The sequence below is a fragment of the Vidua macroura genome, chromosome W (genome assembly GCF_024509145.1).
Source record: "Vidua macroura isolate BioBank_ID:100142 chromosome W, ASM2450914v1, whole genome shotgun sequence".
NCBI lineage: Eukaryota > Metazoa > Chordata > Aves > Passeriformes > Viduidae > Vidua > Vidua macroura.
Genome location: NC_071610.1, coordinates 3,471,655 through 3,484,295, shown reverse-complemented (window position 1 = coordinate 3,484,295; position 12,641 = coordinate 3,471,655). Strand labels below are relative to the sequence as shown.

Genomic DNA, 12,641 nt, shown 5'->3' with positions numbered 1-12,641 from the left:
CTTAGTATTATACTGAAATGTGCAGGTCCTTGCAATCACTGATGCTACAGCAAAAAAAAAAAGGGGTTTTTTTTTCCCCTCAAATTAATGAGTTCAAGAATTCAAAACACGTCTACAGTAGACATAATGCTAATGTAGGTTTATTAATTTATATTTGGCGCCCTATGACATGTACAAATTGTGGTTTGAAAGTCTGGCCTTCAACCAATGTTAAATTCTGTGGATAAAAAGGCTGAGAAAGTTGCTTGATGAACCTTAACTGCCAAATTATTTTAAAAAGTAAAAAACCCAGAACAAACAGAAAGAAACTGTGAAGCCCACAACAAATCATATTCAATACTGATAATAAAAGTAGAAGAATCATTTCTGGCTTAAACTTCTTCAGCTACAAAACATTTTTCTTCTTCAGCAATAAAACCTATAACTTCTAACCATCAACTTCTGTATGAACAGCATAGATTGAGAATCTTGTCACAAATGTAGCACACAATATAGCTTGCAAACAACAGCAAGTGGAAAAAGGTACAAGTCCAGAAGATCAGGATATCAAGAGATAAATTAATGAAAACCATGCACAAGTGTTCAAATCAACTTGACAATCTATGACAGATGTCTATGAAAAAAATCTGTTAAAAAATGTCAAAACAGAACAGATTTTCTCTTAAATCTAATTATATAATTCATGAGTCCAAAGCACAACAGACAGAGTCATAAGCACTCATTGATCATTGGGGATTATCCTGGTAATGATATCAGAGGGTAGAAGGAAATATCCAACAGTCGAAGTATTCAATTCAGCAGGAAAGAAAAATCTGTAGAGATATATGTTCATTTCTGAATGAAAGGAATAATTTAAGATATTTCTAATGACTAAAGCGGAATATGTCTACCAATGGATCTTATTTTCTTGCCATTTGAGCAACAAAGTGAAGCTTAGGTGTCATGCACATTTTCAAGTAGTTATTTGTTCGTATGTTACAAATAATTTATAAACAACACAGTCTACCCTGAGTGATTGTACTGTATAATATACACTTTTCACAATGCCATCATTTATCTTAAGCTTCCTGAGTAACTGAAAAAAGCTTTTAGTGCTCAATTGCCCACAGCTATTTTATTTTCTGCGGATGCCAATGCCTAGTTTCTGCCTGATCCTGTAAAAAACTCAAAACAAATAGAAAAATTCAGGTCACCACTCAGGTATGTATCTTTTTAGAATATCTTTCAATATTATTAAATAACTTGTGGAGATAAGGAAAGAGAAAAGGATTCTTCTAAAATATTTCCCTATGAAGTCTAATGTACAATTGTCAAAATCACTGCAAACGGAGAATTACACCCCCTTAGCACAAAGAAGTATAAATTATAATAAGCCATGAACATAAAGATTTGACACTATACATAGTAAAATTTTCCAATTGACAAAAGTCATGGGAAGTATCAGCCTCATGGAGTAGATGAATTTTGATTCTTTATCTGAATGCCTGTAAATTGCACGAGTTTTACCTTCAAAATAAGTCTGTAACAGTCACCATAAAATACATATAGTAGATCTGGAGTCTTTTCAGGTTTTCAGGGAAACCAACGTGATATGACTACTCAACTTTAGATCTCACCATGCTGAGAACAATTAGTAGTTCAGAAAGAAAAGTATTGCATCCATAAGAAATGTAAAAGTTCACATTTTTAAAAATACCCATAAGGCCCAAGATTTTCTTAATGTACTATAGAGAGCTCAAATGCACATACTGCTTTGTTAATTGCTGCCAATCTTGCAGATTTGGAAACATTTTGATAAGGAGCATTAACAGAAATGCAAATATGTATTCTCCAATGAAAGATATATGCAATTCCAGTAAAAAAAACCCACAAAAATAACAACTCCCCCTACACACACAACCAATACCAGTTCCATCACATAAAAACTAACCTTATAGGCCTAACAGTTTAACTCTCAAAAGTCTCTATATGAGTGCCATAAGCTCAATTACCATTTTGCAATAGCAAATGCACATACATGCATACACACACATATATATTTTAAGGCCTCTTAAGATATAATCCAACTGTCACTCCATTATTTCATCTACATCCTCACCAGAAAATTGGTTTCACCATTTTAATTAACCATTTAAAATGATCACTAGGAAGATGGTGTGAGAAAGACATGAATTAACAAATGTGATACTTATAAACTGAGTATATTTGATTCAGAAATCTGAACAACAATGAAAACTCATTCCCCATAATGCCAGTTTTTCACACATCTTTAAAATGTTTAGGCTTTTAAATAGATACATCTCAATCCAACTGGCATGGGATCTTTCACACACCTGTTTGAGTATTCTGGCTATAGAACCTTGATCCATTTTGCTAGTGACTGCATCTTTCCTGAGCCTTGCAGCTACAGTTCCAAGATAGTCAAGCGATGCAACTCTTAATGCCATTTCTGTAGATTTGTTACTGAACTGGTGAACCTAAGAAAAGCAGAATAAGCTGTTATAAAAATTATTTATTTCTGCAACTGAGATTCTTCTTACAAGACAGTTTGACCTTATTAAAAAGTCCACCTAATTTCCATGCTGCTTAAAGTTATGTAATTTACTATTACATCACAGATACAGTCCTTACTTTACAATAATGTTTTTTTCCTTTATTGAGTATTTTGCTTTACAAATATGCCTGTTATATATATTTTTAAAAAACTAAAATAAACCAGACATCTAGTAAAGCAGATATCCTTTGCAATAGCATAGCACCATAATACATCTTCCTCATTATTCACACAAGTATAAAGAAAGCTACATTTTACCAGGAACATGACCAAACATATTTTCCAAATAAAAAGCTCAAAGTACTGTATTAATTGCATTTTAATACTGAAGAACAACTCTCAAAAAAAAATTACTACAAAAATATTCACATTCTGTAAAATGTCACAATCTGTAAGTAAATGTACCACTTTAAGACCAAATTTATAAAAGACCAAACTACTTAATTGTTTTCAGGTTCTGTGCTAAAGGAATAGTCCAGAGAAGTATGGGACTGGGAGAGCAAAGTCCCTCCCATTCTAAGTGAAGATGAGGCTCATGACCACCTGAGGCACCTGAATGTCCATAAAACCTAAGAGAACCTTCCAGTTCCTGAAGAGGGCCTATAAGAAAGCTGGAGAGGGACTATTTGCAAGGGCATGGAGTGATAGGACAAGGGGGAATGGCTTCCCACTGCCAGAGGGCAGGGTTAGATGGGATATTGAGAAGAAATTTTTCGCTGTGAGAATGGTGAGGCACTGGCACAGGTTGCCCAGAGAAGTTGTGGCTGCCCCTGGAAGTGTTCAAGGCTAGGTTGGACAGGGCTTGGAGCAACCTGGTCTAGTGAAAGGTGTCCCTGCCTGTCCACTGCAGGGGTGTGGAATGAGATGAGCTTTAAAGTCCCTTCCAACCCAAACCATTCTATGATTCTATGAATAATTACAAGTATTAGTCTGACTTTATTCCCAATGAATATGAATGAAACTATTGGATAGCATCCAAAGGAGGGTAATGAAGATGGTGAAGGGTTTAGAGGGGAAGCTGTACAAGGAGTGGCTGAGGGCATTTGGTCTCTTCAGCCTGGAGAAGAGAAGACTGAGGTCAGACCTCACTGTGGTCTACAACTTCCTTGTGAGGGGCAGTGGAGGGGAAGACACTGATCTCTTCTCTGGTGACCAGTGACAGGACCTGAGGGAATGGTTGGAGCTGTGTCAGGGAGGTTTAGGTTGGATATCAGGAAAAGGTTCTGTCCTCAGAGGGTGGTCAGGCACTGAACAGGCTCCCCAGGGAAGTGGTCACAGCACCAAGGCTGCCAGAGCTCAAGGAGTGTTTGGACAATGCTCTCAGGCACAGGGTGGGATTGCTGGGGTGTCCTGTGCAAGACCAGGAGTTGGACTCAATGATCCTTGTGGGTCCCTTCCAGCTCAGCATATTCTACGGTTCTATGAATATATGAACTTATTAGATGCTATAGAATGGCATTTTTTAATGTGGAAAAAGTCATGGAGTATTAGAAGAGGACATTAATGAGAAACTGTATACATATGACCTTTACTAAGTTCCATATCAATGATCTTCTGACCTAAATTTTATTTTCCATGCATTACGTAATAGTGATACATGTAAGAATATCCTTACATGCTGCATGCATGTGTCAACAATCAGAAAACACTCCCGCAATAGTTTGAGCTGAAATAAATACGTTTCATTGTAATAAGAAATAAATTAATATAATAGTTAAGAACAAGTATCCCTTACCAATAGCCTTCCTAATAAGCTAAGTAGCAACTCTGCAGCTGGCCATTCTGGTTTATTGACTGTGGAAAGAAGATCTTGAATAAAGTTCTCAAACAGTGGTCTGTAATCTTCTTCTCCTTGTTTACTGCCACACCTGTTTAAATCAAAATGCACATTTGCAAGTGAATTTAAGAGGCATTTAAGCTTTTCTTCTGATGCAAAGAGAACTAATCCTATTTTTAGCCAGAAAAACAGTTTTATGCGATTAAAAAAAAAATCCAAAAAATTAGCAGAATTTTTTTTTTCCATTTACAGACAAATAATTCAAACATTTTATCACTCCGAGTTGCACTGCAAGTAAAGCAGTTAATCCAGGGTAGTAGAATTTTGTTCCTAAGTTTTTTTATTTATTGTTTTGAGGTAAAGTCTGCATTAACTTGGCTAAACAAAGAAAGTAAAATTTCAAAGCTCAAGTGAGAGTGGGGTATTTAGAAGGTATTGTGTCCTTAAACCTGGTCTGACTTAACTCACAGTGATAAGGCATCTCAGTATTATGTTCCAGAAAGGTTAAAATGAGAATGTTAAAAAAATCAAAAGATAACATATGTGATAGTGTTTCACCTATATGTGGCATCCCTAACTTTAATTATACTAGAAGTATGCAGAGAAATGGCTAGATAGCTCATAAACAGCATTTTGACTTAACAACAGAAATCAACATAATAAAAACCTCAGGACTTCTTACAAATCCTTTGGTTATTCAGGTTTGTTGGTTTTTTTTTTCCTGCTGAGCTATTGACATTCCTAACTTTATCTAAATGAAAGTAATTTTAGGGTTTTTATATTTTGGTCATTTTGATGACTGAAATAATCTGGTTTCATCACTTAAATATTTACTCAGCCTTCTCCTCCATGTTTCAAATTAGTAAAAGATCCCTGATAAAAGGATCCTATATAAATTATCAGACAAATTCTTAAATGTGTTCTTAAACTCTGCAGACTGTTACATAATTTTTTTTTCCAGACAGGTAGCTCTCTCAGAGATCTATAAAATATATTGTTATAAGTAACTTTATTAGTAGTCGTTTAGGATTGCAAAGTGGTTTGGTTTGTCTTAAGGTGTGACATTTTATTTGGAGTTGGCTTCATCAATACACTAAAGAATGCAACAGTACTTACTTCTTAAGGAAAATAGAAAGGAAGTTTTGTGCTGTTCTCATGGCTGTTTCATATGAGTTAGTCATAAGCACATCTTGATCCACCTAAAAATAACAAGATGTATTTTTCTAATATTTTAGCATGCACAGAAATATAATTTCCAGACCAGCATTTCTCATTCATCAAATAATTAGAGTTGACATAAAATTAAAAGGCTTGATTAGTAGAGCACCATCATAAAATATTATACCTACAAAGTAATTCCTGTAGCAAAAAAAAAATAAATTATGGCTCTTTAAAAAAAAAAAAACTTACTTTTTTGTTTGATTCCTCCTCTGAATTGGAATCTTTTTCTGTTGATGGCAAATGTACCACACACTGAATAAGCTGCAGAACTAGTGCTGTTACCATCTGAATATACATAGGCTCTCCATCAGTGTCACTGCTGTTTAATCTGTTAATAAGACAGCATTAGCACTAAAACTAAACAAAAAAAAAACCCTAGAAATTTTTTGTCCTAAATAACATCTTTCTAAAATAATAATCAAAGCTAGGAATCTGTGTTATACACATTTATCTTGTCATTTGCTTCTCTCTTATGCAGTGAAAGATTTGGTCTAGCTAAAATGGTAAGCAGTATTCTCAGTCCAAAGAGATGAACTGAAACAGCTCACAGAAGGGACATCAGAGTGTCTGTGAAGTTCAGCAGCAGAAAAATCTTCAGAAATATTTAATAAATCAAACACATCCATGCAAAGGCACTTACTAATAGGCTTATTCTATATAATGCCATATCCATTTCCAACACAACATTAAAAAAATAGACCAAGTTTGTAATAATAATTTATTACTTATAGATTATTTCATGTATCTTAAATGTGCAGGAATTTTAAATGAGAAATTAGTGACCATGACCTAGACTGGCTTCTACAAGAGTTATACCTATGGTAATCTCAGGTAGTGCAACAGACAATAAACTTCAGCATGTAAGACTGCCTTTTAAGTTGGTATGACCAGCGTGAATACATTCTACGTCACATTTCTCCCTTTCCAAGTGATTTAACCTGATAAATAGTGTGGTGTTTACTACCCATATGTACATCAACACAACTTAATGCTGCCTTTAACAATATGAAAAGGTGATAATCTCTGACATCATTCTCCCTAAATTATCAAAATAATAACTAGACACAAAACAGATTGCAATTATTATCTTTATGAAGTTATCTCTAACTACTTGTACAGAGAGAATATTTTCCTATAAAATTTTAGGTAAGCTGCACCCTTCATGACTATAGCCACAGACAGGGAATGTCCTTCAACAAGTTAGAGCTAGGACTCTAGAGATAAGCAGTGCAGTCACGGCCTTGAGACAGTAACTTCCTTATAGTAAGGGTCTCAATTCAAAGAGGGTATCTACCATTTATGCTCCTATGCCTAACACCTTCCTATTTACTAGGTCTATCTGATGTCTATAAACAAAACAATAGGAAATACTAGGAATAAGCACTCATGTTAACATTAGAATTGCTGAATTCAACTTCAAAGTTTCCATGAATTTATTTTCCTGGATATTTCCTGTTCATCCACCCTGGGTCAGACAACCTATTTCATTGACAACTTGTCTGTCTCCAGGGAAAAGACGTATGGAAGCAAGGAAAAAAATCAATAGTAAAACCAAATGTTTTAGAATAATTTGCAGTGTCCAACCTCAATTTTAACTAAAATCCATCCCAGGTCAGGTTCTTTCTCTAATTTAACCTCAATCTACACTATTATTCAGAAGATGAACTGAAGTCCAGCTGAAGCACTTAAAAGACAGTTAAAGCGAACTGAGTAGTTTCTAAATGAGACTCATTCAAAAGAGTATTAGATTGATTTCATGGAAAGAGTGCTCTGAGCATGTCCTCAAAGAAATTCAGCCAGAATTTTCCTATTAAGCTTTAGCAATGACATTGTTTAAAATCTATATAAACAGAACCAAAGAATTTTCCAATAAAAAACGTTTGAATTCATAATAACATTACAGTCATTTACATACTTAGATAAGATATTGCAATTAGTTTGTCTTGGGGTTTAGGATTCTTCTGTTTCTTTCTCGAGAACTTTTCCCCATATGTGTTGCTAGGAGACAATAACGACCGTGTACTTAAGAGAGACAAAAGAAGTGGCCACAGATCAGGGTAGGGGTGGAGCTGGCTACTCTCTCTTTTTACCTGGGGGTTTCTCTGAAAAGGGTAAGAGATACCGCGAGAATCGGGGTGGGGAAAAGGGGTTGGGTGCAGCCCCTAGCTCTCTTGTGCTCTCGGCATTCGGGGGGGAGAGAGGCTGCTGTTGCTGTGGGAGAATTCGTCACCACTGCGGGGTTCCGTCTCCTGCTGCCTTTCTTCTACTGTGAGTGGAGCTCTGCTTGTAAGAGTGGCCCCTTGCACTGGGACCTCATTAACACTCTACTTCACCAAACAAAGGACCCCTCACTATCTGCTCAGGTGCCTCAGGGGAAAACCTGGGATCCCCGAGCCCCTTCCCCCCCAAGGGAGCCTGCTGTGCTCAGGAGCGGGGCTGTTGCTGCCCAGCCCCCTGCCGTATCTTTGCCACTGCTTCAGGTTTTTGCTACACTGTAGCCCCCGCATCCCCTGCCTGCCAAGACGTCCCAGCTACAGCTGCGGAGTTTCTGATACATCTCATCTACCACCCCGGGATTTTGCTTGTTCCTGCCGTGTCAACTTGCTACTTCCGAGAGTCCTGCTGGGGCACCGGGATTGACTGCTCCTGGGGGTTTGTAAAGCAAGCCCCTCTCCCATCCCTTCCCGTCTCGGTCAAGCCGCCATTACTCGTGTGGTCTCCAAGCTCGCATCACAGCGCCCCCTGCAGCCGCGGGGAAATCATCACATCTGCCCTGCCCACCGGGAGCCACCAGCGCCCCTGCCGGCTGTGACCAATACTACACCAAAGGGGAAATTGTTTAAAGAGCAGGGAAGAGACAGTTTATTGGGTTTTCTGTTCTTGTTTGTTGTTGTTACCATTGTTGTTGTTTGTTTGCCTTGTTATACATATACATATTAGTAAAGAACCGTTATATTCCTTTTCCCATATCTTTGCCCAAAAGCCCCTTAATTTCAAAGTTATAATAATTTGGAGAGAAGGGAGTCATATTTTCCATTCCAAGGGAGGTTCCCACCCTCCATGGCAGACACCTGTCTTTCAAACCAAGACATTTTGGAAGCAGGCATAAATATGATGGCATAAGAAAGTGATTATTACAAAATACATTTGTCAGACAATTCTGCTCTCACTGTAGAGGTTTTGAAATATCAACCTCTAACAAAACATAGCTCATGTAGTCACAGATTTTTAAAGAACAAGTTAATACTGAAGCCTAAAATCCTACATCTAAAAAACTGTAAATGTTGCTGTCTACAAATTATTAATCTATGTCAGAATTTACCTGAAATTTCTCAAACTCCTCTTGCTGGTTGGTAGTCTTGCGAGGGAAGTGAAAATTTCTTCTAGTATTAGCTGTCTATGTTTTTCATACCTGGAGAACACCTATTTAACAGTATCAGAATTGTTAAAAAACTATTTGTTGTTACATAAAATATCACTTGTTAAACAGATTTTAAAATTATATATAGAAAAATACTGTTTACGTGACATTTAAATAAATTATATTTAATGCATACGTTGCTTTAAATGCATTGCTTTGTTTTTTCAAAGCAAGCATTTCTTTATAAAATACATAAAACCCTTTTCAAATATAGCTTTTTTAATCTTCAAATAGCATAAATGTGTAATAGCTCTTAAAAATATAATGTGTTTTAAATTTTGCCGCCAATAGTACAATACACTGAAAGTCAAACAGTGTAAGGCTACACTATCAGACTCCAGTATAGAGCAAAAGTCTGTGGTAACATACATTATATGTGAACACATGTATAGTTTTAGAGCACATTTGAGAAAACTAAGCTTTGATGTTTGCCTGACATGAAATATTAATTCATTTTATGGGGTCAAGATTGTAGAGTTTGCTTCTCCTTCTGTTCAGGCAGAATTACTTTTATAAATACTGGAGTACATAATCCTTACAAAGATGAAAAACTTTCACTTGAACAAACACATCTGTGTTGCACTGCAGTTTTCCTGAAAAAATATTTTATTTGCCCCATGAATTTTTCACATAGCCACCTCTTCTGAGGAAAAGGACTTGTTCTATTATATTTTTTATAGAACTATCCTACTAGTTCTATGGCTTATACCATCACATAAACTAATCTTAACAAAGGAGGTAAGAAAAATCACACTGTTAAGATTTCTTAAGACAAGAAAGAACAGGTAAGAGGAAGGGGTTTGTGTTTACACTTTAAACGGCATAATCAAAATTAAGTAAATTCCTTGGCTTATATAGGCTATTTCTTCCTATAGAGTACTCTGCAAATGGGAAAAGCTCAAGTAGCTTTAATATTGTTCCTAGATTTTGATACCAAACTGTAAAAACATGCAAGAATAAAATTAGTTCTAAGCTCCAATTCTCTATCAACAAAAATATAGCCTATTTAAATGCCCTAATAACTCTCAGAAGAACATGAAACTACTGCAAATTAAAAATTACTTACTGCAGTCACTAATTTGATGGCACATAGCTGTAGTTCACTGACATTTTCTACAAAGAAAGGTGTTATTCCCATAGATGATATCTATCAACAGAAACAAGTTATTGTAAGTATATTTGACTATTAAACTGTTATTTATGCATTTTCACAAGTAGATTATTCATTCATCAGGTAAGGTATTCAACAACATGTATTCAATCATATGGTTTACAAATAAAATTATTAAAGGATATTTTAATACGATCAGATTCAACTTTTCTTAAGTGTACAATAAAAGCTATTTAAGATGTGAACATTACTACAGAACAAACTAGTCACTGCTGTTAATAATTCAAAAGTTTGTACTGGTTTCATATTTCATGTCATTGAGACAATTACACTTTACAGTCACTCTGGAAAAATAAAAAATTCTCAGACAAAATTTTTTCTGATAAAACTTACTTGAAGAATAGTTGTATCAGTGAGAAGCTGTATCTCTAGCAATTCTGACAAACTGCTGACAATGTCACAAACTTTGTTATATAACATCACTATAACTCTTTGCTTGTGGGTGGAACACTTGGCACGTTTTGCTTTTGAACTTAAAACACCGCCTAGAAAATAAAATATATCTTTAATTTTTTCAGTATTTCACATCAGATATTAGAAAGATGATCATCTTCTTCAAAAAATGTCTCCAAAACAAGTCCATTACTACAGCTTTGTAAATGAAATTTTTTACAAAAGAAAAACTATTTAGTAAAATCAGCTGGAAATCAAAAATTTCATAATTTCATAATTGCTTTGAATTCTGGATCCAAGATTCTTAAAACCGTTCTTGAATACCTGCACCTCAAGATATGCATATGACAACAAAATGCAAAACATTTAGCATACTAACCACCATGAGGATCCACTCTATAAACAGGATCATACTGAGGATAGAGAGTGTTCTGCAAATGAAATTTTGTGTATTGAATAACTCTTTCTATTACATCTTCAATATATACAGCTTTTGGCATATTTGGTGATGTCATAATATTGATAGCAGTAAGACAAGCATCAGCAGATTTTGTCACTCTCTCCATAATAAGATCTCTCCATAATCTCTCCTCATCTTCAGTGTCATTGTTCTGTAATAGGTGATAGAAAACAAGACTGTAAACAAGTTAAATTTTTTTCCTTACCAAGTAAAATATAACATTATTTTAATACACTTACACACACACATACAAAATGCAGTATTACCTTTATGATACAAAAATAGTTTGGTTTAGAAATCAACAAATGTTTGTTTTACTAGCAAAAGGTTTGTAACCCTCCGGGGGGTTAGGTTTCTTTCCTTTTGTTCCTTTTTACTTATAGCATTTTTTTTCCGTTGCTAGGAAACACTAACAACTGGGTACTTCAGAAAACAAAAGAAGTGATCAAGCTCAGGGGAGGAGAGCATCTGGTTGCACTTCTCTTATCTGGGAGTTTCTCTCTGAGGGGTAGAGATACTGCGAGAATTGGGCAGGTAAAAGAAGGGGCTGGGGCAGCTGCTAGCGTTTTCTCTCTCTCGGCTTTGGAGGAGGACGGTTGGAGGTGCTGCTTGGGGAAGGGAATTCGCTGCTGCTGCTGGAGCCTCTGCTTGTGAGAGCAGCCACTGAACTGGAACCATATTAACACCTACCTCACTAAAAGAGGGACCTATCACCGTCTGCTCGGGTGCCCGGGATCCTGAGTTCGCCTCTCCCTGCCCTGCTGAGAGCCAGGCTGCCACTTCCCCGCCCCCACTGCTTCTTCGGCACTACTCCAAGCTTTTCGCTGCACTGTAGCACTGCATCCCCTGCTTCCCGAGACATCTTGCGGGCCCAGCTTGGTGCTTCCAAGAGTCCTGCTGGGGCACTGGGATCGGCTGCCCCAGGAGTTTGAGAAGTGAAGCCTCTCTTCCATCCCTTCCTGTCTCGGCCGAGCCGCCATTACTGCGTGCTCCCCGAGCTCGCGCCACAGTGCTCCCTGCAGCCGCATGGGGATCATCACACCTGCCCTGCCCACCAGGAGCCACCAGCGCCCCTGCCGGCTGTGACCATCACTACACCAAAGGGGAAAGTGCCTGTGGCTGAGAAGGCTGTTACTGGGTTTGTGGTTCTGTTTGTTGTTAATGCCGTAGTTGTTGTTGTTTGTTTGCTTTATTATACATACTAGTAAAGAACTGTTATTCCTATTCCCATATCTTTGCCTAAGAGCCCCTTAATTATAATTAATTCGGAGGGAGGGGGTTTACATGTTCCATTCCAAGGGAGGCTCCTGCCTTCCTTAGCAGACACCTATCTTTCAAACCAAGACAAACCCTAAGTTACAGGTCTTCAATATCTCACTGTGTTCTTCTGGTAAATCACAAAGAACCTTTCTGTGTATCATTGAGAAGCACTATGAAGGAAGACTGTCACATTCTCTACTTAAGAATGATGTACCTTAATCAAAATCTAAACTCATTCATCTAGTGTTTTCTTCAGTGGCCTATACATACCAGTTGCTGCTTTGATCAGTCTAATTTTTGCCACTAGAGAGAATCCTTACACAAAAAGACTGTTAAGTCACACAAAACTCATGAGAATACAACTTTCTCCAGAGACCAACTCAT

General features: G+C 36.8%; 1 protein-coding gene across 2 annotated transcripts in view; it reads right to left on the bottom strand.

The window, feature by feature from the left end:
- LOC128821384 (nipped-B-like protein) overlaps positions 1 to 12,641 on the bottom strand; it is a 160,607-nt gene that overhangs the window by 26,922 nt on the left and 121,044 nt on the right. For both annotated transcript variants that reach the window (XM_054002369.1, XM_054002370.1), the window contains exons 17-24: positions 10,917 to 11,148; positions 10,478 to 10,629; positions 10,040 to 10,120; positions 8,875 to 8,975; positions 5,742 to 5,880; positions 5,448 to 5,530; positions 4,290 to 4,422; positions 2,334 to 2,477 (exon numbers count right to left, since the gene is read on the bottom strand). In XM_054002369.1, coding sequence (XP_053858344.1) covers positions 2,334 to 2,477; positions 4,290 to 4,422; positions 5,448 to 5,530; positions 5,742 to 5,880; positions 8,875 to 8,975; positions 10,040 to 10,120; positions 10,478 to 10,629; positions 10,917 to 11,148 — 1,065 coding nt within the window. The remainder of the gene's footprint in view (positions 1 to 2,333; positions 2,478 to 4,289; positions 4,423 to 5,447; positions 5,531 to 5,741; positions 5,881 to 8,874; positions 8,976 to 10,039; positions 10,121 to 10,477; positions 10,630 to 10,916; positions 11,149 to 12,641) is intronic.